This window comes from Typopeltis vanoorti, chromosome 7 (genome assembly GCF_054136105.1).
Source record: "Typopeltis vanoorti isolate ZY-2024b chromosome 7, IOZ_Tvanoo_1.0, whole genome shotgun sequence".
NCBI classification, from domain to species: domain Eukaryota; kingdom Metazoa; phylum Arthropoda; class Arachnida; order Uropygi; family Thelyphonidae; genus Typopeltis; species Typopeltis vanoorti.
The window spans coordinates 111,914,947-111,942,505 of NC_143555.1; the positions used below are offsets into that span (position 1 = coordinate 111,914,947).

The following is a 27,559-nucleotide window of genomic DNA, read 5'->3' on the forward strand; positions in this document are numbered from 1 at the left end:
AGGATGTAGCAAGAAGAAAGATCCCTAGCAGACGATCTGATTGCGTTCGTACAGCAGAATTCCTCGCAAATCTGCAGGAACAGGTGTTGAAGAACCCTGGCATTGGAATTCGGGCTTTGTTCGTGGAGTTGCTAACTGTAGTCAAGCCCTGGATAACAAGGGTAGCCAATGGTAGGCCGTATGTATGGCAGCAGGATTCGGCCCCTTGCCACACCTCTGGGAAAAGTCAAAAATGGTTGTCTGAAAATTTCTACGACTTCACCAGTCCAAATGTTTGGCCTCCAAACTCCCCAGACCTTAACCCCATGGATTATTTTGTATGGGGCGCAGTTGAAAAAGACACCAATCGCACTTCCAGTAATACAAAAGCCCAGTTAATGGATAAAATTAAAACAGTTTTTGCGGCCCTTCCCAGGGAGACTGTAGCATCAGCTTGTTCGAGGTTCCGAAGCAGAATTGAAGCTGTGATCGATGCTAATGGTGGTTATTTTGAGTAAATCTTGTTGATAGTATTGTAATTAACTCTGCCTGTAATGTTTTTTTGTCAATTCATTAAATTTAATAGATACAAAGAAGATTTTCTTTTTCCTTACGAAACTGTCAAATTTATCCCGAACACCCTGTATATATATATACAGAGGATGTGTATCTGACATCATAGTATTAAGTTTACTGCTGAGCTTGAAAAGGATAATTCCCTGCCTTTTCTTGATGTCAAAGTGACCCGCTCTTCTGGCAAACTCAAAATATCGATATATAGAAAGCCCACACATACCAACAGATATTTGCCTAGTCAGTCCCATCACTTCCCTCCTCATAAGCTTGGAATAATTTCCACCTTGGGACATAGAGCCCGTTCTCTTCTGGATGACCCAAATGAACTTCTTACAGAAATAAACCATCTCAAAACTTCTTTCAAAGTTAATGGATATTCCAAGAGAATCATTGAAAGATTCCTTCTTAATCCTCCTAGATATCGTTCAGAAGAAACAAATAGATTCAAAGGCAATATATCTATTCCTTACATAAGTACAGTTTCACATAAATTTGCAAAAGTTCTAAGAAAATACAATATCAGAACCTTGTTCACTTCCAAAGATCCGTTTCTTAATAAGTCATCCAAAACATTGTCGTCGTCATCTCAAATACCCTGGTGTATATAAAATATTGTGTAATTGCGATATTCCTTATTTTGGGCAGACAGATAAATCTGTTGAATTACATATGGAAGAACACATGAGGGACATTACTTACAAGAGACAGCAAGCCAGTGTATTATCAAGTCATATCCTTTTCTCGGCTAATCCTAATGATGAAAGCCAAAGTCACAAAGTCTGCTGGGAAAAATCTACTAACATCTTCCGTTGCAATGAACTAGAAAGAAAAATCATGGAATCTAGGGAAATCATCTTCAATCCTGTTTATCTAAATAATAACTTGAGCTACAACCTCCGAGATAGTCCGGGATGGGCTAGGTGTCGCACTGATATGATCGTCGGCTTGTCGAGAGCTCCTGAAAAGATTAGTAGTATTTTGTGTTATCATTGGCAATTTTACTAGAATTTTACGTAGTATTGTTTGCTTTTTGTTTCTTGGTGTGTCTGTGCAATTTTTGTGTGTTTTCTGTGTTATTTTAATTATTATTTTTAAGATAAGTAGCGTACATATGGCACCGATAAAAAAATATGGCAGCCAGGTCGCCATGTTTGTTTAAGAGTTTTGATGTAAACGAATTTATGCAATGTGCTGTCTGTGAGACGTATGCTTTGCAAAGAGCACTGTGAGTCTGGTTAGATGGTGATAGTGGAGTTAATATGTGCAGAAAGTGTAAGGAGAATGAGGATCTCAAGCATGTTTCGGGTGGCGAGAGTGATATTGTTAACGATAGTCAGAATGTAGAAAATGACGATGTGATAGAGAATTGTGAAGTAGTGCCAGATAGGTGTGAGAGCGTCGTTGAAAGTGTAAATGAAGGTAGAAATACAGAACGAATGGATGATTTGATTGATAATGAAAATGGTGAGATAAATGCAAGTAGTGAAATCGCACGTTTGAACGGAGCGATACACAGAGCAAAAAGGCAACTGAAGTGTATGGAAAAATGTGTGCTGAACATACCGACTAATAAACAGCGAAAGTCTGTGACGACAAATAATAGAATGTTCGTAAACGTCAATAAAATGAAGGAGCGAGTGCTGTTTAGGGATTCGCTATTAAGAGGTGTGATAGTTGAGAGTTTGACGAAATTGTACCAGCCAGGTGCGAACATAAAGGACGTCAGCGAATCTATTCGAGTGCAAAAACAGAGGGTGAAAGAGATGATAATCGTGGCAGGAACATATGATTTGAAAGAAGACAAAATGGAAATGATAGAGGATGTGAGGGAATTACTTGAGGTAGCAAAAGAGAAGAGTGAGAGAGTTAGGATGGCGAGTATTTTACCGCGGTATGACAGTGAAGTGTTTAGAAGGAGGGCCATAATTGCCAATGACTTTATGCGTGGGTTATGCATGGAGAGTGGTGTGGAATTTGTGGACGTGATGGGCGAAAGGATTTATATAAGATGGATGGGTTACATTCGAATGGAGATGGTGTACGGAGGCTTGATAAAGTGTTGATGAATGATGTGGAAGTGGATGTACAGACTCAGGGAAACTAGATTTATTAAGGGGGGGGGAGTAGATATGCAGACTTTAGGAAGGCAGTTGAGTGTATGAATGAGTATAATATGCCCGAGCGAGTACGAAGGACAACAAATCAGAATGGGATAGTTAGTATAAGGCATCAAAATAGGGATGGGACTAATGGGCTTCTGCAATTCATGTACACTAATGCCAGGAGTATTAGGAACAAGAAGGAAGAGTTTTTGGCCTTGGTTGGCACTTCCAGCCCACAGGTTGTTGGTATTAATGAAACATGGCTGACAGAAGATGATAAAGCATGTGGGATTGAATGCGACGGGTATAGCGTGTTCAGGAGTGACAGGGAGAATAAAAGGGGGGGAGGAGTGTTATTGATGATAGCTGATGAGTTGCAGCCAAGGAGTATAGAAGTTGAACTGCAGGATAGAGAAAAGAGCACATTTGAGGCTGTTTGGTGTGAGATAGAATCTAGGAGAACAAAATATACAATTGGGTGCTGCTATAGACCAGGTGATGGAATAGATGGTGGGGATAGTATGTAGGCAAATAGAAGAAATGAGTGGAAGAAGGGTAATTATTATGGGTGATTTCAATTATGGTAACATTGACTGGAAAGAGAAGAGGGCACATGGGAGGAAGGAATTGGATTTTATGCGGTTATTAAGGGACAACTATCTGCAACAGCATGTAGTGGAAAATACCAGGGGACAAAGAGTGCTTGACCTAGTAATTGCAACTGAGAATGTGGCTGTAACGAACATGACCATGTTGCCACCAATTGGTGAGAGTGACCATAAGGTCATGACTTGGGAGGTGGCTAAAGGAGTGGAATTTACAATTAAGACAGGGTACATGTGAAATTACCAGGCTGGTAAGTATGACAAGCTTAGGTGTGTGCTTGGCTCAGTGCCAAGGCATGTAAAACTGCAAGGGCTGGATGTTGATATTGCATGAGAGGTGGTTAAGAAGTGTTTGCAGGAGGCAATGGTTGACTGTATACCAAGAGTCCGAATAATAAATCAAGTAGGGGTTAAATGGATGAATAACACTATTAAGCTTGAGCTGCAAAAAAAGAAACAATTGTGGAGGGAATTTAAGGAGAAAGGTGGCCAGCAGGTGCAGGAACAGTATAAAGCTCAGGCCAGGATGGTAACAAGGGTGGTAAGAAAAGCAAAAGCAGATTATGAAAGAAAATTGGCCATGCAGGCTAAAGAGAATCCCAAACAGTTTTTTCAATATGTTGCAAGTAAAAGGAAAAATGTTCATGGCAGAATGATCTTAAAAAATGCTGAGGCTAGGGAAGTAACCGAATCACTCGATATAGTGGAATTACCGAGCAAGCACTTTGCAAGAGTATATCATCCAGGTGGTGACATTGCAGTAATGGAAGAACCAACAGCTTACACTGTAATTGTGATGAATGAAGTAGAGGTAACTAGTCTATTACAGAACCTCAATGTCAATACATCTGTGGGATTGGATGGTATACCAGCTCGTGTCGTTCGTGAAGCGGCTAAAGAATTGTCAGTGCCCTTGAACATTTTGTTTAATTTGAGCCTCGGGTCTGGGTCAGTCCCAAGGTGGTGGAAAGAGGGGAAAATAGTTCCGCTGCATAAAGGTGGTTCCAAGGCTGCTGTTGAAAATTACCGGCCAATCAGCATAACAAGAATCATTATCAAGGCCTTGGAGAAAATAGTCAAGAGGAAAATACAAGATTTGATAGAAGAAAATGGGATACTGTATCGGGGACAGCATGGTTTTGTGAAGGGTAGGTCATGCCTCAGTAACTTGCTCACGTATTATAACACAGTGACGGTTGAACTGGATAAGGGTAATGGTTTTACAGTGATTCCACTGGAACTTGCTAAGGCGTTTGACAGGATACCACATGGAATTCTAATCAGTAAATTGCAGCATATGGGGATGGATATAGGGTTGGTGAGATGGATAGGAGGGTGGTTGACGGAGAGATATCAGAGAGTGGTTTATTCAGGAGTAGAGTCCACAAGATGGCCTGTGACTAGTGGTGTGCCCCAAGAATCTGTTCTTGGACCACTGCTGTTTAATTTGTTCATTAATGATATAGGAAAAGATCTGAGAGAAACAGTTCATTTGTTTGCGGATGATGCAAAGTTGGGTAGGGCAATAGTGAATGCAGATGTCGTCAAAATTTTGCAAGATGATTTGGATAGACTGGAGGTCTAGGCTAAGGAGAATGGATGTCAATTTAATGTGGCAAAATGTAAGGTTATACATTTTGGGGTGAAAAGATTAGCAGCAGTTTACTACATTGGTGGAACTGTACTCCAGGAAATTGATGAGGTACGAGATTTAGGAGTGTTGGTGGATAAGGAGTTGAAGTTTAGGGGGCACATTGCAAAAGTGGCCAAATCAGCTCATCAAATCACTTGGTTGCTAAAGAATAATTGACAAGCAGAGACAAGCAGGTTATTGTTCCTCTCTATCGAGCCTTGATAAGACCCCACTCAACTACTGTGCCCAGATTTGGTCACCTAGGTTTCTTCTTGATGGGGAGGAGGTAGAGAGGATCCAGAGGTGAGTGACCAAGATGATAGCAGGTCTGTGGAATGAACCTTATGAGAACAGGTTGAGGATTTGTGGGTCGCAAAAATTGGTTGATAGGCGGAGGAGGGGAGATATGATTGAGACATTCAAATTACTGAAGGGTTTCTATAAAATTAATTCAGAAGATATTTTTGAGAACAGGGCTGGTTGTGGGAGGACTAGGGGACATCCATGGAAACTGGGAAAAAGTGTGGTTAGTAAAGGTGTTAGAGATGGGTTCTTTACTTTTAGAGTGGTGAATGAGTTGGGCTGCCAGAGTCTGTGGTGGATGCTGTGACAGTGAATGAGTTTAAGGCGAGGTATGATAGATACTGTATGAATGTCGAATAGTTGTGATGAATATGATTTGGGGCCTCCCTCGATGAGTCTAATGACTCCCTGGAGTTGCCCATAATAATAATAATAATAATAATAATAATAGTCATTCAGCTGTAATTATGTACTGGCGTTTACGAGATGCTACTAGCACGTACTTTCCCAACAATACAACAAATGAAAGAACAGCTTTAAATACAACCACAACGATTTAATGTCAATTATGTATAGAGACTCTATGATGTTCATAGTTTATTTAAGCTTCAGTGTTTTGGTGTTTTTCTTTTTTCTTTCTTTTATAATGTCACCTGACGAAGGCTGTTACAAGCCGAAACTAGTCGTGTTTTTATATTAAAACCTTTTTACTTAAATCTCGGTTCTAGTCATTCAATTCCTTAAAAAAAAAAATACACCCCCCCCCCCACACACACACACACTAGGTGGGGCTCTGATGCCTATGCCCCCCGAGTTCCGGGGGGGATTGGGCGGCGACTCGAAAGGGTTTCTGCCCCCCTGGTGCCTACGGCGCCCAACCCTCCAAGTTTTGGACTGGCAGGCCGGTTCTCCTTGAATTCTGAAAACTCGGAAGGGGGGGTTCCATTCTCCTGGTGCCTACGGTGCCCCTCCCCCAAGTTCCGGACTGGTAAGTTGGTTCTCGTTGAATTCTGATGACTCAACACTCAGGCTAGCTCCTGAGTTTCAAAAGTTTCAAAAAACATGACACGAAAAAGTTACAAAAAAAGTCTTATCATTTTATATTATAGAGTAGATATAAAACTTTGCTGAAGAAAATGAGGCATAGAACATTACAAATATTAAATATTGGCACCTAATTCCATTACAAAAAAGTTAATGTAATTTTTTACTACTCAGTATCATTTGAAATTTATATGACTGAACTAATTGGTACATACCCTCATAGCTTTGGAATAATCACTATCAGAAGTTATGGGAACCTATTAAAATAGACAATGCATTCCTCTAAATTTTCATACTATAAATAAAGATAATAGCCAATCAATTAATAAAGATAAAATAATACAATTTTAATTTGAAATTAAAATTGAACTCTCTTGCAATTCACACCATAAAAAGCTAATTATTGAAAGAACAGCACGCCTACATATATTAAGTTATTAAGTGTACTATTGATAGAGACTTATTACAAGTGCCCTTTAAACACTGAAATATTAAAAAAAAAAAAAAAAGTGAAAATTACTTGTTTCCAGCATTATCCATGAGTTACCATAACTTTAACCTATGCCACCAGGTGCAAATGTTACAATCTTTTTGCTACTGCAACTCAGCAGCAAAAAAAAAAAAAGCTAATAATTCTAAGATAGCCAGATACATTGCTTTAGTCACAATAATCCATGATCTGCCTACAATCATTGTATCCATGTCATTTTCAGAGACTGTTGCAAATTTTAGACTCATTTATGAAATACATTTTGTTCATTCATCCATACTCATGTTAATCATAGACTGGTTGAACAGATTTCAATAAAATTTGGTACTTCAAATCTTTCAAAAATATGTCCAATCATCTCAATTTTTTTTTATTAGTCAGACCATCTGTTTTCAGATGAAAACATTACTAAATTATATACACTAATAACTTTGAATTTTGTAAAAATTTTGCAACCTGATCTCTATAGTTTTGTTGTTTGTAGAGATCAGATTGCATAAAGATGAATGAACAAAATCATTCAAACTTGACAATAATTCTGCATTAGATGGATGGAATTTAATAAAAGTAGATATTAAGGAACTTTAGTAAAATTTGCCATTTCAATCAATATATTTGAAGAGAAAAAATTAGACTAATAAAAATAATGTCTGCAGCATATAAACTAAAAACATTTCAATATTTCATGTACTACACTATAACTTTTGACACTATTAGATTTTACAAAATCACCATCATTTGATAAAGTTCTTTGAACTCTTTCAATAATTACCATGATTTTGTCACAGGCAACACAGACTGTTTTAACAATAAAGAGAAAATTGTTTTTATTACTACTTATTATTTTAAACATGCAAACAACTATTTTAAGCTTGCATAAGTTATAATAGACATGAAATTATATATATATATTTAATCCTGTACCCAAGCATAAGCAAGCAAACGTCTGCTAAACAATATGAATATTGAAGCAATTGACTTCACAAGTAACATAGTCGTGAAGATACTTCACATGCAAACCTTTGTTTGATTATGCTTGGGTAAAAAAAAAAGGATTAAAACAAACATAATTTCTTGTTTGATTTAACTTGTAACCAAGTTAAAACTTTCTACATCTCGAATTTAGATTAATAATATAGTAATACATTGTTTTGTTATTTGTATAATGAAAATATTCTCAGACTCAACTACTTCCCTTGCATCCTATGATAGGTCAATGTGATGCGGCCCAGCACACTGTAGTATGCGCTGTCGAATTTTTTCAATGTGATACAGCCTGCTGTGGCGATAGTGTGCACTTAGCTTTACATTGAATACGAGACCGATGATACTCGACTCTAATCAATGTGTTCTGTTAAAATTTCAGGATTTGTGAAGTGTTCCGTTGTAGGAAAAGTTTGAGAAACCCTGTATTACAGAACTAAAAATTAACTGTTGTATTAATTTACAAATACCAGGAACATCAGAAACAAGTGATCTAAAATTGTTGCACCGATTAAATTCATTCACCCAAAAATTGTTGGAATACAAGAAACATGGCTGGATGATGATGATATTTTGATGGGAATAGAAATGGATGTGATGTTTTCAGGAAGATAGGAAGGACAAGAATGGAAAGGGAGTACTGTTCATGATGGTAGGGGAATTATGTCTGCACAAGGTGAAGATGCACGGGGAAATAGTGATAGTGGTTTTGAGGTGGTATGGTGTAATGGCTGATGGGAATAGATACTGATAGGAAGGGTTTTGCATCTCCCTCCAAATGGTGAGAGTAACCATGAAGTGATCACCTGGGTGGTAGCAGCCAGTCATATGAAGACTTCTGTATTATATATGAAAAGGATGTTGTGTAGAGGTACAAGGCTGGTGATTATGAAAAACTAAGAAGAAGCTTATTAAACGCTATTTAACAGCAGCAATGTCTGAATATAACATATAATCTGGAAGAAGAAGAAGATGGTACTGTCGTGTCTAAAGATGAATAATGGTGATAATCAGTTGCATGAGGAATATAAAGAGCAAGAGCATGCCAGTAAAATGACTCAAATGAAACAATATAAAAATAAGATGATATTCCAAAATGGATCTAAATGGGTTGAAAGTTGCCATTATGCATCTATAGAAGAATAAACAAATTTTGCAGGAACTTGGACATAAGAAAACTATATTCTAATTTAAAAAAATGGGTTTTATTAGTCATTATCAAAAAAATATTTCTATAGTCATAAATGACTCTATGAAAAACTATATTCTTTCCAGAGTGATTCGGCTAACGTAAATAAACAGCGTGGGCGAGTTTCCGAAATGAAGGAGAGAGTGTTGTATGGTGACTCGTTATTAAGAGGAGTAATAGATGGGAGTGTAACTAAATCGTACTTACCGGGTGCGAAATTTAAGGATGTAAGTGAGAGCATTAGAGTGCAAAAACAGAGGGTGAAAGAAATAACAATTGTGGCTGGTACGAATGAATTGAAAGGTGATAAATTTTTTATGAGAGAGGACTTGAAAGTATTGTTAAAGGTAGCGAAAGAAAAGAGTGACAGAGTTAGAATGGTGAGTCTGTTACCGCGGTATGACAGAGAGGAGTTTAGGAGGGCCATAATCGCAAATGATATTATGCGCAGGTTATGCGGACGGTGTGGTGTGGAATTCATGGACGTGTGGAATGAGTTTGATGGGCGAAAGGACTTATACAAGATGGATGGACTGCATTTGAATGGACTTGGTGTGCGGAGACTGGAAAAAGTGTTGCTGAATGAAGTGAAAATGGATGTGCAGAACCAGGGAAACTAGAACTACCAAGGAGGGGGGGAAGTGGATATCCAGACATCACTGAGACAGTTGAGTGTAAAAATGTATATAATGTACCTGAGCCAGCAATAAGGACAAAAAATGGGAATGGGATATTTAGAATAACGCATCAAGATAGGGGTGGGACAAAGGGAACACTGCAATTCATGTATACTACTGCCAGGAGTATTAGGAACAAGAAGGAAGAATTTTTGGCCTTGATTGGCTCTTCCTGGCCACAGGTTATTGGCATTAGTGAAACATGGCTGACGGAAGATGATATAGTTAGTGGGATAGAATGTGTAGGTTATAGTATGTTTAGGAGGGACAGAGAGAATAAAATTGGGGGAGGGGTGTTATTGATGATAGCTGATGAACTGCAGCCAAGGAGAATTGAAGTATTGCAGGATAGTGAAAGGAGCTCATTTGAGGCTATTTGGTGTGAGATTGATACTGGCAGAATAAAATATACAGTTGGGTGCTGCTATAGACCAGGTGATGGAATAGATGGTGGAGATGGTATGCATAAACAAATTGATGAAATGAGTGGAAGGAGGGTAATTATTATGGGGGTTTTCAACTATGGTAACATTGATTGGAAGGAGGAGAGGACACATGTGAGGAAGGAAATGGATTTTATTCAATTATTAAGGGATAACTATCTGAAACAGCATGTAATTGAAAATACTAGGGGTGTGAGAGTGTGCTTGACCTGGTAATAGTATCTGAGAATTTGACTGTAATGAATATGACCATGTTGCCACCTATTGGTGAGAGTGATCATAAAGTGACCTGGGAGGTGGCTAAAGGTGTGAAATTTGTGATTAAGACAGGGTATATGTGGAATTACCGTGCTGGCAAGTATGACAAGCTTAGGAGATTGCTTGGATCAGTGCCATGGCATGTACAACTGCAAGGGCTGGACGTTGATAGAGCATGGGAAGTGATCAAAGAGCATTTACAGGAGGTTATGGCTGATTGTATACCTAAGGTCCGAATAGTGAAACAAGGAGGGGTTAAATGGATGAATAACACCATTAAGCTTGAGCTGCAAAAAAAGAAACAACTATGGAGGGAATTTAAAGAAAGGGGTGACCTGCAGGCACACGAACGGTATAAAGTACAGGCCAGAAGGGTAACGAGTGTGGTAAAAACAGCAAAAGCCGATTACGAAAGGAAACTAGCTATGCAAGCAAAAGAGAATCCCAAACAGTTCTTTCAATATGCTGCAAGCAAGAAAAATACTGTACATGGCAAAATGATTTTAAGGAATGACGATGGTAAAGAGTTCACTGAACCAGTTGATATAGTGGAGTTACTGAGCGCGCACTTTGCAAAAGTATATCATCCAGGTGGTGACGTTGAAAAAATGAAGGAACCATTAGTTTATATGGGAATTGTGATGAATGAAGTGGAGGTGACTAGTCTATTACAGAACCTTAATGTGAATACATCTGTGGGATTGGATGGTATACCGGCACGGGTCTTGCATGAAGCGGCTAATGAATTATCAGTGCCCTTGACCATGTTGTTTAATCTGAGTCTCAAGTCTGGCTTAGTCCCGAAGGCGTGGAAAGAGGGGAAAATAGTTTCACTGCATAAAGGAGGATCCAAGACTATGGTTGCAAATTACCGACCGATCAGCATATCAGGAGTCGTTGTCAAGGTCTTGGAGAAAGTAGTCAAGGGAAAAATACAGGAATGGATTGATGAAAATGAGATACTGTACAGAGGACAGCATGGCTTTGTGAAGGGTAGATCATGTCTCAGTAACTTGCTCAAGTTTTATAACAAGGTGATGGCTGAACTGGATAAGGGAAATGGAAATGGGTTTACAGTGATACTGCTGGACCTGGCAAAGGCGTTTGACAGGATACCACATGGAATTCTAATCCGTAAACTACAACATATGGGAATGGATATAGGGTTGGTGAGATGGATAGCTGGGTGGTTGATGGAGAGATATCAAAGAGTAGTTTATTCAGGAGTAGAGTCCAAAAAACGGCCTGTGACTAGTGGTGTGCCACAGGGTTCTGTTCTTGGACCACTGCTGTTTAATCTGTTCATTAACGATATAGGGAAGGGTCTAAGTGGGACAGTTCATTTGTTCGCTGATGATGCAAAGTTGGGTAGGGCGATAGTGAATGCAGAAGATGTCAAAGTCTTGCAAGATGACTTAGATAGATTGGAGTTCTGGACTAAGGAGAATGGATGTCAATTTAATGTGACAAAATGTAAGGTTATGCATTTCGGAGTGAAAAGATTAGCAGCAGTATACCACATTGGTGGAACTGTACTCCAAGAGACTGATGAGGCCAGGGACTTGGGAGTGTTGGTGGATAGGGAGATGAAGTTTAGGGGGCACATTGCGAAAGTAGCTAAATCAGCTCATCAACTCACTTGGTTGTTGAAAAATACCTTGATGAGCAGATAAAAACAAATTATTGTACCTCTGTACCGAGCCCTGATAAGACCTCATCTCGACTACTGTGCCCAGATTTGGTCACCTCGGTTCCTTCTTGATGGGGAGGAGGTTGAGAGGATCCAGAGGCGAGTGACTAAGATGATAGCAGGTCTATGGAATGAACCATATGAGAACAGGTTGAAGATTTGTGGGTTGCAGAAACTAGTTGATAGGCGGAAAAGGGGAGACATGATTGAGACATTCAAATTGCTAAAAGGATTCTATAGGATTAATTCAGATGATATTTTTGAGATCAGGACTGGTGGTGGGAGAACTAGGGGACACCCATGGAAGCTGGGCAAGAGCGTGGTTAGCAGGGGTGTTAGAGCTGGGTTCTTTACTTTTAGAGTGGTAAATGAATGGAATAAGCTGCCAGCGTCTGTTGTGGGTGCTATGACAGTGAGCGAGTTCAAGGCAAGGTATGATAGATACTGTGAGAATGTTGAACAGCTGTGTGAACATGATGTTTAGGGCCTCCCTCGATGAGTCTAAGGACTCCTGGAGTAGCCCGTGGTAATAATAATAATAATAATAATTCTAAATTTGAGTGAAATCAGTGGAATGATGCAACTTATAGAAGCACTGTAAAGGAGAAAATCCCCCCCCCCTTTTCATTTGTGTACAACTTAACCAAATTTTTCAGGAAACCATATGCAATGTCAGAAACAATTATCCTAAATTTGGTCAAAATCAGTGAAATGATGCAAAGGAAGCAACTAGCTCAAATTTTGAAACTGGTTCAGTGGTGCAGCCTGTAGATTGGTGTCTGTGGATGTTTTTCAGCATTGTTTGATATTTTCAAAATGCTCTAGTTCCTTTATTACTCTATATGCTTAATCTGAATACTAGTGACCCTCAAGATATTTGGCTACTTAAGTCACTAGCATAACTCTTGATAAATTATATCTTCTAACTTAATATCCTTAACAAAAAAAACAGGAAGTTGATTTTAAATATTAAAGACTAATTAATATTATTGCTTATGCATGGGTTTTGGTTAGAAACTGCTTTAAGAAGGGTATGAAGAAAGCTGTGTTGCATTGAAATGTTTTCTGAATGCTCTTCAGATTAAAATGACCTCAACTTTAATACTATTATTGTTCAACACTTCAAATGTTGTCAGCATGCCTAGCAAGATGTCCATGAAAATGTTATAAACAACTGAGATGAAACGAATGAAATTAACTAAGATGCTGATGTGGCAAGCTATAGTGGGATTTGAAAACACAAGCTGTAGTTTGAAAAATAAAAATGCTATCTATTTAGACAATTAAGATGATAGTGTTTCTTTCTATGAAAAAAAAAAAAAACAATGCTTTATAACTAAGCTAAAGATATAAATAATTCAACACGATCTCAATGAAGGCACAATAAAACAGGAAGGCCTCAGAACTAAATTTCTTTCATCTGCTGAATAAACAAGAAATCATACTTCAAGTTGTAAATGAACCCTTTAAGAAACCATCAACATCCTTTTGCTGAAAATTATATACTCTTGTTTTAGTAAAAGTCTATTTTTGTAATTGTAACATGCAAACACTGAAGGTTATCAAGTCTAGTACTAATCACATAACAATTCACAAAATATATATTATATCTAAAATATTTCACTGAAACAAATATTCACTAGTACATACTTTATGGTTTTCTTCATCAACATAACTTATAGAAAATGTTCCATCTGGAAGGCCACATTTCTCATCTATCTATATAAAAACAGAAGGTTAAATTTTTTTTTTTAAAAAAAAAAGAAACCTCATACATTAAAGTTACATATATATACAATTTTAGAAACCATGTTCCTGTATAGGGCAGAGGTTCTAGTTATCAGAAAACCTATATGAAGCAATAAATCGTTTACTTAACTGATGACAAGCAAATGCACGTGCAGCAAAAATCTGGTAATAATAAGTTTTTCACTTGGATGGAAAGTATATTATGTTTTATAAATTATATTACTGTTTCAATTCATATATTACCAGCTTAAGCAAATAAATATTTGCACATAAAGTACTTTATGTGCAAATAAACAGAAGATAACTAAGCTACTTGGACATAGCGCAGGTGACTTCACATCAAGCCGAAAACGGCTTGTTTTCCATTAAGACACAATAAAATATACATACCAAAATGCACAGCAAACACTCTTTGCAGGAAGACTAACAGTGAGAATCACCATGATTTATAACACCACCATAATTATTCTCACCATAATGAAGAGCATTAGAAATGCCTTATAAAGTGCTGCACATTATAGGATACAAAGAACATCTTCATGAAACCTTTCTTTTAGTGTTGCACAATGATCAGCATTCATTTTAGAAATTATGGACTTTACAACCGTGTTATAAATAACTCTTTTAATTTCTCGACGTTTCAGTCTTCATATTAAGATCACCATCTGGAGTATATACAAATATACAAAGACAAGCTGAGTTACACTGCACATAGTAAGCTAGAGAAACAATGATTTGATCACCGATTATTCTATTGGCATGACTCTAGTGAAAAAAAATAAAAATAAAAAATTACAAATTAATTAATTATTTAGAAACTATCAAGCTAAATTCTATTTAAGGTAACACGAGAAAAACATTCTTTCTTATCTAAGTCTTCTTTTAGTAACAATGATGGCCTATTTTTAATTACAACTGTTATTTTAGATTTAGGATTCTGGATTATCTACAGTCCTGTTTAGAGGTGAGTAGAATATGTGCCTTCCATATGCTTGGGATTTTTAGAGCATCATTATTGTTCAGATTGGGGGTGGGTTGATAAGAATCTCACACAGGCTTTCTTAAATTTGCATTCATACTATGTTTTGGTGTGATGTAAACAACTGGTGCTTTTCCAGTCAATTCTATGTAAAGTGTTCAGGGCATGATTGGAAAGGCCAGCTTCACCATAGTTATTATATTTAATGTGTCGTTTACGTTCCTTTTGTTTGATAGGAATTGTGTGTCCCGTTTCCCCTATTTCACCTGCATATTACAGGTGTAATAAATACGGTATACTCCTGGGTGGGCCAGCAGAGGGAGTGAGTCTTTGGATGAGTTGAGTACGCTTTTTAAATTTTGCAGGAGGTTTAAAGATGGCTTTGAGGTTGTATTTTTGTAGTATTCTGTTTATTTCATCTGATATCCCCTTTAATGTAAGGAATGGTTATAGTTTTATTGTAGTCTGGTTTATCTTTGTTTTTTATTGAGGTCTTGTTGAGAATTTTGTTAATAGTGTTTTGGTTGTAACCATTTTTTAGGAAAATATTGTTGATAACTTTAAATTCTTCTTTCAGAGCTTGTTCACTGGTGCAGATCTTCAAAGCCCTGTTTTTTAGAGTATTAATGACACCTAGATTTTGTGTTGGGTGGTGGTAGGAGTTTATGTGTATATATTGACCAGTACGTGTCAGCTTCCGGTACACAGTGAAGGAAAGACTGCCAGAACGAAGACGTGTGACAAGTGTATCTAGAGATGGAAGTGTGTTCTGTTTTTCAATCTCAATTGTGAACTGTATGCGTTTGTGTGGTTGGTTTAGGTCGCTAAGGAAAGTGTCTAGTTTCTGGCGGCCATGGGACCAGATCGCAAAAACATCGTCAATGTATCTAAGCCAGACTAGAGCATGTTGCTCAAAATGTTCCATATAAAAGTTGGCAATGGAGTGGGGGGGAAAGATAATGGTGAGCCCATGGCTGTGCCCTCTTTTTGTATTTGGTTATTTTGCCAAACAAAATAACCAGAACGTAATACATGTTGTGCAAAGAGCACCGTGATATCTGGAGGAATTTGTTCTGTAAAAGAAGTATTGTGTCATTGATTGGGACATTCATAAAGAGGGCCGAAACGTCCAAACTGACTAGTACATACCAACATATTAACTACGACCCAACCAATAGAATAAAAAAAAAAGAAAACAGAGAAACTACTTAAATCTATTACTACATGGCTGGAAGACACAGTCAAAAAACTACTTCCGCAATACGCTTGTTCTCCGGGAATTTATGGTCTGTCAAAAATACACAAACAAAACACACCACTCCAGTCGATAGTTGAAGGTATAGACAGGCCGAATTATCACCTTGCCAAGAAATTAGCAGCAACACTGAAGGAGTTGGTAGGTCATTCCTCCTCCAATATCAGAAACACACAACACTTCATAAACATAATCAAAGACATTACATTAGAAAAAGATGATTTATTAGTCAGTTTAACATCTCTGCCCTCTTTACGAATGTCCCAATCAATGACACAATACTTCTTTTACAGAACAAACTCCCTCCAGATATCATGGCGCTCTTTGTGCATGTATTAAGTTCTGGTTATTTTGTTTGGCAAAACGCTTTCTACCTACAAAAAGAAAGCACAGCCATGGGCTTTCCATTATCCCCCCCCCCTCATTGCTAACTTTTATATGGAACATTTTGAGCAACATGCTCTAGATTCCTCTCCTTTAAAACCCAAAGTCTCGCTTAGATACAATGACGGTGTTTTCACAATCTGGTCCCAATGGCTGCCAGACACTAGACACTTTCCTTAGTCACCTAAACAAACAACACAAAAGCATATAGTTCACAACTGAGATCGAAAAACAAAGCACACTTCCTATTATTTAGATATTGGTCAAGTGTAGGTGAATAATTTAATTACCAACTAGTTTCGCCGGCTTATGCTGTTGGCTTCTTCATGGTATAATCATGAAAGCAAATCAACGAAAATTACAAGCTATACGTTAACTGACAATTCTATTTCAATAACAAAATAGTAGTGTGGTGAAACAACACACGTGTCACGGATACATGATTTACTAGTTGAGATGCATTTTGTAGTTTGTACTGAGGTTCATTTCCTGTGTGTTTAGTGATCTGATTAAAGTCTTCCATATATCTGGCAGGATGAAACCCTGGTTCCTGTTAAGGTTATTTGTGGAACGAGCGACTGTAGCAGCTTCTTTGAAGATTCTGGAATGGTAGTTTTTTTCTATATATGGCATAAGACTTTTATTCCATTCAATAATGTGGTTGGTTGTAGAGAAGTCGGAAGAAACGCCAGAAATATCTTGTCTGTTGTTTCTAACATAGTTGATGTGTTCCCTTTGTCTCACTTCGAAGCTTCTGGACATCTGACCAATATAACTTAGACCACAGGAACAAGGGATGTTATAAACTCCTGCATGTTTGTAGAAGGGATTGAAATCTTTTGGTGATCTTAGAAATTTCTGGATAGTTTCAACTGGCTTGAAGGTCACTCTAATATTGTGTGGTTTTAGGAGGTGAGCTAGTTTTTTGGAGATGGTACCAATGTATGGAATAGTCATAGTGGTTATATATTGTGTGTCATCACGTTGTCTTTGTGGTATATCAGAGAAGAGAATTTTATTAACAAGTACTCTAGGGTAGCCATTTAGGAGTAGATCCTTTGATATTTTATTTAATTCCTCTAGTAGATCATTATGGTCCATGGTGAATTGTATAGCTCTTTTCTTTAGCATATGAATAATGATGAGTTTTTGGGAGATGTGGTGTGATGAGCTAAAGTTTAGATAACGTCCAGTATTTGTTGGTTTTCTATAAACTGATAAGTTGACACTGTTATTTTCTTTATTATGATGTCTAGGAATGGTAGCTGTTTGTCTTTTCAAGATCTAGTGTGAATTTGATAGTATGGTGAAACATATTGATTTTGTTTAGGTAATCTAATAGCTCTTCCTTTTTGTGGTGCCAAATGATAAAGATGTCATCAACAAATCTGAACCATGCCTTAGGTTTTGGATTAATTTGAGATAAGATTTTACTTTCAAGATCTTCCATAAATAAGTTGGCACAAGAGGGTGAGAGGGAGCTGCCCATGGCCAATCCAGATTGGCCATGGGCAGCCCCCCCCCTCACCCTCTTGTGAGCTATTAGATTACCTAAACAAAATCCATATGTTCCACCATACTATCAAATTCACACTAGATCTTGAAAAGGACAAACAACTACCATTCCTAGACATCATAATAAAGAAAATAACAGTGTCAACTTATCAGTTTATAGAAAACCAACAAATACTGGACGTTATCTAAACTTTAGCTCATCACACCACATCTCCCAAAAACTCAGCACTATTCATATGCTAAAGAAAAGAGCTATACAATTCACCACAGACCATAATGATCTACAAGAGGAATTAAATAAAATATCAAAGGATCTACTCCTAAATGGCTACCCTAGAGGACTTGTTAATAAGATTCTCTTCTCTGATATACCACAAAGACAACGTGATGACACCCAATATATAACCACTATAACTATTCAATACATTGGTACCATCTCCAAAAAACTAGCTCACCTCCTAAAACTACACAATATTAGAGTGACCTTCAAGCCAGTTGAAACTATCCAGAAATTTCTAAGATCACCAAAAGATTTCAATCCCTTCTACAAACATGCAGGAGTTTATAACATCCTTTGTTCCTGTGGTCTAAGTTATATTGGTCAGACGTCTAGAAGCTTCAAAGTGAGACAAAGGGAACACATCAACTATGTTAGAAACAGCAGACATGATATTTCTGGCGTTTCTTCCGACTTCTCTACAACCAACCACATTATTGAATGGAATAAAAGTCTTATGCCACATATAGAAGAAAACTACCGTTCCGGAATCTTCAAAGAAGCTGCTACAGTCGCTCGTTCCACAAATAACCTTAACAGGAACCAGGGTTTAATTCTGCCAGATATATGGAAGACTTTAATCAGATCACTAAACACACAGGAAATGAACTTCAGTGCAAACTACAAAATGCATCTTAACTAGTAAATCATGTATCTGCGACACGCGTGTTGTTTCACGCGCACTACTATTTTGTTATTGAAATAAAATTGTCAGTTAACGTATAGCTTGTAATTTTTGTTTATTTGCTTTCATGATTATACCCTGAAGAAGCCCAACAGCATAAGATGGCGAAACTAGCTGGAAATTAAATTAGTTATTCACCTACACTTGACCAATATCTAAATAATAGTTAATTTTCATTAATCTTTGTGGTCAAGAATTAACAATTTGTAATATAAAAGCACACTTCCGTTTCTAGATACACTTGTCACACGTCTTCCTTCTGGCAGTCTTGCCTTCGCTGTGTACCGGAAGCAGATACATACTGGCCAACATATACACATAAACTATTACGACCACTCAACACAAAAACTAGGTGTCATTAATACTCCAAAAAACAGGGTTTTGAAGATCTGCTCCAGTGAACAAGCTCTGAAAGACAATTTTAAAATGGTTACAGCAAAACACTATTAACAAAATTCTCAACAAGACCTCAATAAAAAACAAAGATAAACAAGGCTACAATAAAACTATAACCATTCCTTACATTAAAGGGATATCAGATGAAATAAACAGAATACCACAAAAATACAACCTCAAAGCCACCTTTAAACCTCCTGCAAAATTAAAATGTTTACTCAACTCATCCAAAGACCAACTCCCTCTGCTGGCCCACCCTGGAGTATACCATATTTAATGCACCTGTAATTTACCATATATATGGGAAACAGGATGCACAATTCCTATCAGACAAAAGGAATGTAAACGATATATTAAATATAATAACTATGGTGAAGCTGGCCTTTCCAATCACGCCCTGAACACTTTACATAGAATTGACTGGAAAAGCATCAGTTGTTTACATCACACCAAAACATGGTATGAATGCAAATTTAAGGAAGCCTGTGAGATTCTTATCAACCACCCCAATCTGAACAATAACGATGGTCTAAAAATCCCAAGCATATAGAAGGCACATATTCTACCCACAGAAACTTTCTAACTAAAAACAAGACTGTAGGTAATCCAGAATCCTAAATCTAAAATAACAATTGTTATGTTAAAAATAGGTCATCATTGTTACTAAAAGAAGACTTAGATAAAAAAAGAATTTTTTCTCATGTTATCTTAAATAGAATTTAGCTTGATGTAGTTTCTAAATAATTAATTAATTTGTAATTTTTTATTTTTTCACTAGAGGTCATGCCAGTAGAATAACCGGTGATCAAATCATTGTTTCTCTAGCTTACTGTGTATAATGTAACTCAGCTTGTCCTTATATATTTGTATATACTCCAGATGATGATCTTAATATGAAGATCGAAACGTCGGGAAATTAAAAGAGTTATTTATAACACGGTTTATAAAGTCAATGATGTCTAAAATGAAACTTCATTAAACATCACCTGTTGTGTACGTACAAGGCTTAGTCAAGAAGATACTTTGCATGTAAGATTTCATTTGCTTATGCTAGAATATATGCAGAAATGAAAATAAAAACATAATTTTTCAAACAGCCAAGTACTTGTTTGATGTTTTGTGATGTGCTTATATTTCTTTGGAGATCTACATAACACTATCAGCTTTGTAATTTTTATGCATCTATTTCTGCATAAATAAATAATAATAATTTCAAAAATATTTTAAAAAAAATCTAGCACTAAAGACTAGGAGAGGAAGATGTTCTTCACATTATATCTACTAAAATAAGGGTGGAATTTCACATCAGAAGATTAACAAACAAACTGTAAGACTCAATAATATACAAAAAAATTCTGAAGTATATAAGAACAAAATTATCTCAATCACATTCATATTCAAATTAATTCTTCAAAAATTACTTCTACCTGAATTTATTTATAATCTCCAAAAGTTATTACTATTAAAGATTCACAAATTACCCTAACATCTGCCTTTTTTTCTCTCTTCAACAGCATTTTGTAGTATACAGTTAAATGAGATAGTATAAATATCACTTTTGATATTTATACTAATTGCTTCAACTACAGTTTTAAGAAAATATACAAGTGAAGGAGAAAAGAAATGAAACAGAAAATTTATGAAGAAGACAAGATATAGGCCAAGGCTATTTCCAGAACAACTTGAATAACAACAACAAAACCAAAGTAGGGCATACACTGCAGAGCATAAATAGGAAACCAACAATCTGAATACATGTGCATATGAAAAGAATGACAAAGTTTCAAAAACTAAAGGATTTAAAAAAAAAAAAAAAAAAAAAAATCGAGAGAACCACTTGGAAAACACTGGACTGGTGACTGGTAAAATAATACATAGCATATATTACCAGTCCAGTGTTTTCCAAGTGGTTCTCTCGATTTTTTTTTTTTTTTTTAAATCCTTTAGTTTTTGAAACTTTGTCATTCTTTGTCATAATCTCTTTCTGATATGGTTCTCTTTAAGTCATTGACTCAGTAGATTTATGGAAAATATGTGCACAATAATGAGAACCCAATTTGTCTTAGTCCTCTATTTTACCATTTCAGTGTTTTAAAAAAAATAAATATTGTGCAAGTGTTTATATCTTAGTTATTGTGTACAAGGAAGGAAGTACCACTAACTCTCAAAATCTAAATAATTCTATCCTTAAGGCTAAGAAAAATTACTTACTGCTAAGAAACATTTCTACCAATTTAAACTCATCAAAAAAAATTTAATATTAAAACTATATTAGGCCTGTCTCTGGGCTATAGCAATAAATTGTTACTACACATTAGTACAAGTGAAGACTATGAAGTCGCATACACAACATAGCTTAATGGGTACAAAAATGAGACTGGTCAACAAATTAAACATTTTATTTTTTGATTGCATACTATCATTGCTTCAGGTGTGAAATAGAGGACCAAGACAAATTGTGTTCTCATTATTGTGCACATATTTTCCATAAATCTACTGAGTCAAATTATAACTCAATAGATTTAAAGAAAGACCAGTCTAAGACTTGAAGAGAACCATATCAGAAAGGGATCATTATTTTTAACTAATGTATTCAAATTCTCAATAAAAAACATTTGACATGATATCTAAATTTAGAATCAACCACAAGACTAGCACCTAACCTTTTAGATCATCCAGAACCTGCTGGGATATTGACCATACAATACTGGCACTAACAAATGCTGAGGTGCAGAGAAGAGGATACAGTCATGGAATGAAAGGATTTATGAAGACATCAACAGAGCCCATCTAGTTGAACAGAAGCATTATGATTCTGTTAGAGATATGATGTATTTAAAAATATGATCTAAACTACAGGATCTTGCTTCAACAACAGAACATATTAATTCAAGAAAGAACAAAAATTTCCTTTTAGAAACAGAAACCAAATCTTAGGTTCATATTTTGAGACAAGAATGGAATTTTATTCTTGAGAAATTAATGAAGTTTATGAGCTGTAAGACGCAGTTTGTAGATTATTCCAGAAGAAGATGAAAAGCAGTTCTATTGCATAATAGTGAAAGACGCCTTCCAACACCTCACCTTACTGAATACATTCCATTCTCAGTGCTCGTCATGCATTATGATGAGTCACCTGAACTAATTTTGACTGGTTATGCTGTGCAATATGGGATAAACATGGCAACTTGATGATATAGTCAGCTGCTCTCAACATACAAGTAACTTAGTCATGAAAATTCTGAAGGTATCATGAAAAATTATACCTTCATTCATAACCAATACTTCAGACCCACACTTGTTAGCTTACATGTGGAAAATATAGATGAAAACACGAACGTAATTTCTAGCTAAGTACAACACTTCCCAATCCTATAAAAAACCTTGTTACCAACTATTTCAAATTCAAAGTATGGTAATAATATACTGAAATACAATTTAGAAAAAATGATGATAACTCATAAAAGTAGAGATATGACAATGAATTTCGAAAGATATGAGCCACATGACGGAGTGAAAACAGAACAGCATATGTAAGGTTAATACCTAAATAATAATAACAAAAGATTAATGTTTGCAGTAAAAATAAGGATCAGACTTTCCCAAATTTTAGATAAGGAAACAGTCATTCTGGTTTACAACTACAACCCTCATTCTGCTATGTGGATGATGCCTTTGCACCATTTGGCCACATTCTGAACTGCTATACCTTCATTCATAACCAAAATTAACAGCCTATACCTTTGTATCAATTTCACCTGAAGAAAAGGACAAAAAAAAAATTAGTTTTCCTGGACATGCTTCTCTTCAATGAAGTTTAGCCTGTTAAAGTAAGCTTACTTTAACAAGCTATTATTACATACAACATTTATACACATCATCTGTCTCAAAAAAATAGGCATCATAACTCTTCTTAAAAAAGCACACATTGTCTGCTTCAATCTTTATGATCTTAAACTACAACTTAACTCTCTCCAAAACATTATGCAGCAGAATGGTTTCATCAAAAGGAAAAGCCAGCATATATTTGAACACACACACACAACCCTGCCCTGCATATAGAGCTTCAATACTATACAGTGCTGGAATTTCTGAACCAATTTCAACAGTCCTTAAAAAGTATAATTATTATTAAGACAGATATCCAGGGAGTGGGACTCATCAAGGGAGGCCACATACTACATGCACCAGCTATCATACTTATTCCTGAATTCATTCACACTGCTTGCACTCATAACATCCAATGGCAATCCCATTCCAATCATGCACCACCCTATGAGAGAAATATCTAGCCCTCACCCCCTTCTTGGTGCTATTCATTCTCAGCTTCCAAGGATGCCCTCTTGTCCTTTCCCCACCCTCCATAAATTGAAAAATTCCATCAATTGAAATCCCGTATGACCCTTTCAGAAGTTTGTGAGTCTCAATCATATAACCTCCCCCCCTCTTTCTCCTGTTTGCTAGTGTCTGCAGGCTACAAATTCTCAATCTGTCTTCATAATCAGTATTCCACAATCCTGATATCATTTTAACATATTCTTTTGCATCACTCTAATACATCGGAATCACAATGGAAACAAGGAGACCATACCTGCACACAATAGTCCGAGTCTTATCAAGGCCTTGTAAAGAGGCAAAATAACATCCATATCTTTACATGTGAACGTTCTTTTCAGCATTGCAATTATCTTCTGAGTGGTATATGCAATCTTTGCTACATGGCCCCTGAAGTTCAACTTCAGGATGACAATTTTGATGACAGTGGATGTTGCTGAAAAAGAAAGAATACTGATATGTCCCATACATATCAGTCATCATGTAAGTCTGCTAGAGATGGAGGGGAAGCACCGTCAAGGATGGTTTTGGCACACTGCCCTCTATTCTTTTTATAGAGGGCCTGCATAGGCCCTCTTCCTCTGCTTCCCTTTTGACAAAATCATTGTAGAATGAGACATAGGCTGATGTTGACGAGGCATGAAGTGTTCAGAGAATTCAGCATGGAGGTAGTCATTCAACTGATCTGTGATATCCATTCCCAGAAGGTGAGTCTGGATGAGATATTTATGAATGCACCGTCAAGGTGAGGAGCACCATCAAGGATGGTTTTGGCACACTGCCCTCTATTCTTTTTATAGAGGGCCTGCATAGGCCCTCTTCCTCTGCTTCTCTTTTGACAAAATCATTGTAGAATGAGACATAGGCTGATGTTGACGAGGCATGAAGTGTTCAGAGAATTCAGCATGGAGGTAGTCATTCAACTGATCTGTGATATCCATTCCCAGAAGGTGAGTCTGGATGAGATATTTAAGAATTTGGTGGTTATATTCTGGAAGAGGAGGATCATCTAGAGATGATGTCAGTCTGAGAATCAAAGCCTCTTCTTCAACAGCAGGATGGTGCTGGAAGATGGAGAGGCAGGGACAGGAGATATGGATATATTACCTGTCCCTACCTGTGGCAAATGGGTTGCCAATTCTTGAAATAAGGCTTTGTAACTGGCTTTCTGTCTATGACATTGATGGCATTCAAGGATCTTAATGGGAATGCCTTAAATAAAGCCTCATTGATTTTCTTTATTCCTCGAGCCATCAATTCGATCTCATGAGTGGCGAGGATCTTTTTTTCTTCGGCAGTCCAATGTGCTTTGATGCGCTCTGTTCTTATTGCAGCGTTGGCTTTGGCTGGATGTTTCGAGGGGTGATGCATGCCAAGGTCAACTGCAGTAGAGAATACACGATCACAGACTGACATATGAAATGTCTGAGATTGGGAACTCCTTGACTGCCAGAACAAGCATGCATGATAAGAACTTGAATAAATGGGTTGATGACAGTCTTTGCAGAGCTTTCTTTTAACTTTCTTCCTGAGGATGCCACTGGGACGGGTGGCAGAATCACCTCCAAACAAGAAACAGACATCTGGATTCACACTCAACGAGTTTCCTGGCTCCGGCCTATAAGAGTCGGAGCCTTCATCTAATGAGTTATTGCAAGTGAGGAAACTTAACCCTACCAGGGCTTTTAACCTTGGAAGGGAGGAATAGCGTAGCAGGCCAGCCAGTCATCCGAAGGTGTGAAGGAATCGCTCCTAGGAGGCTGCCTACTGCCGCACTTGTGAAGTGTCTCAGGGGATGTGCAAGCCAAGACAACAACGCTTCGGATTCAAATCTTGCAGACTCACATCCCCCATATACCACTTTTTGATATGTCAGTCAGCATTCCTCTTATCCATGCTAATAATCCAAACCCATATTCTCCAATTTATGCAACAGTCTACTATGCTGTATTCTGCCAAAAGCCTTAGCAAAATCCAAAAGTATCGTGATGTATCCATTTCCCCTTGTCTAGTTCAATGGTAACATTGTTATAGAATGTGAGCAAGTTGCTAAAACATGACCTTCCCTTAGTAAATGGATGTTGCTCATTGCAAAGTAGAGATTCACTGTCAACCCATTTCTGAATGTGAGCCCTAACCAATTTTTCAAAATCTTCACCACGACTCCTGAGATGCTGACTGGTCAATAGTTGGATACATCAGTCTTTGCGCCACTCTTGTGCAATGGGATTACCATACATTCTTTCCACTCCTGTGGAATCTTCCCTGTTCTGAGACTCATATTATAAAACCTTTATTTGATAAAGTATAAAATATCATACTTTATCAAATAAAGTATGATATTTTATGAAAAAAAATATCATACTTTTCAACAGATCTAAGTGTAAATCTGTTGAAAAGTATGATAAATACAAAAACAGTTATTACTAAATCATTAAAGATTGTAAACCTACATTTGAGTGGAGTTGTCTAAGAATGTTGAGACTAATTCCAAGTTGTTATACACCAAAAAGAATAAGTCAAATAAAATAGAAGTCAGTTAGTCAGCACTACATGCAACATTTTGAAAGACCCTGTCTGAGACTGCAGAATTTATTATCAACAGACCTCCATGAAGTCAAGAGACTAATCGTGGGAGGCCCCACTCTCACATGCACAACTCATCGCACCTCGACTTAAATGCATTCACTGTCCCTGCACTTGCCAAACTCTCAGGCAATGTATTCCAATCACCTACCACTCTCTATGCAAAAAATATCTACTCCTGATTCCCTTGCTCACACACACAGCTTCCAGGAATGGCCTCTCATCCTCCCTGTCTCCAGATATTCCATGAAAAATCTCATCCACACTAATCTGGTAATTATCCCTAACCAATTTATACGTCTTGATCATGTCTTCCTGCTTCATTTTATCCACTAGGCTCTGTAATTTGCATTCTCTCAATCTGTGTGCTCATATTCTATTCCGGAGACCAGAAACCAACTTAGTCATCATCTCTGAATCCTTTTGAAAACTTGATTGAATCTGATCAGTGCACAGTAATCTATATGCAGCCTGATAAAAGTCTTGTACAATGGAATCAAAAATCCTTACTTCTACATGTTAGTGTTCTCTGCATCATTCCCATAATCCACTGTGTTGTCCTCACAATTTTAGTAAAATGTCCACAAAATTTCAAGTCCCGATCCACCATAACTATGAAATCTTTCATTTCCTCCACCTCCTCTAAAATATCCACAACAATCCTATACTCTGCATCCAATCTTTGCTTTCCAAATTTTAAAACTTTACACTTTGCAACATTAAATTGACATCTCCACACACTTGCCCATTCAGACAATCTATTTAGGTCTTTTGCAAAGCTACAACCTGCTCTACTTCTCATACCTCTTCTCAACTTTGAATCATCTGAAGACAACCGTATATCACCATTTAAGCTCTTTCCAATGTCATTTGCATACAAATTAAACAACAATAGCCCCAAAACAGACCTCTGGGGCATGCCACTAGTGACTTTTCTTTTCTGGAATATAACTCCCCCATACACAACTTGCTACCTAATCAAACAGCCATTCACTTCAGACAAATTATGGAGACTACAACCATGTTAGAAATAATTACTTTAATTTCCCGATGTTTCGACCTTCACATTAAAGTCATCATCTATACAGAGACAAGCTATATTACATTTCAAACAGTATGCCAAAAAGACAATGATTACATCAAAGCTATATTGATTTATAACATGATCAGAGAACCTCTTTCATATAGTTAATTTTATTACAGCAAAAGTAGTGTCCTAATTTAACATGAGAGTTGTTATATTAGAGTTAAGATCCTGGATTATGTACAGTCCTAATTATAATTAACTCTTAGACGAAAAGTTTATGTGGGTAGAATATGTGCTTTCCATATTCTTAGGATTTTTAGACCATCATTATTGTTAAGATTAGGGTGGTTGATAAAAACTTCACAGGCCTCCTTAAATTTACATTCACACCACATTTT

At 36.9% G+C, this 27,559-nt stretch overlaps 1 protein-coding gene across 4 annotated transcripts in view; it reads right to left on the reverse strand.

The window, feature by feature from the left end:
- LOC150104970 (uncharacterized) overlaps nucleotides 1-27,559 on the reverse strand; it is a 336,174-nt gene that overhangs the window by 294,382 nt on the left and 14,233 nt on the right. For 2 of the 4 annotated variants that reach the window (XM_090396080.1, XM_090396082.1), the window contains exons 2-3: nucleotides 13,624-13,688; nucleotides 6,458-6,499 (exon numbers count right to left, since the gene is read on the reverse strand). In XM_090396080.1, the coding sequence (XP_090252206.1) occupies nucleotides 6,458-6,499; nucleotides 13,624-13,688 (107 nt within the window). Of the gene's footprint in view, nucleotides 1-6,457; nucleotides 6,500-13,623; nucleotides 13,693-27,559 lie in introns of all 4 variants that reach the window. The other 2 variants (XM_090396079.1, XM_090396081.1) reach the window with 1 other exon arrangement.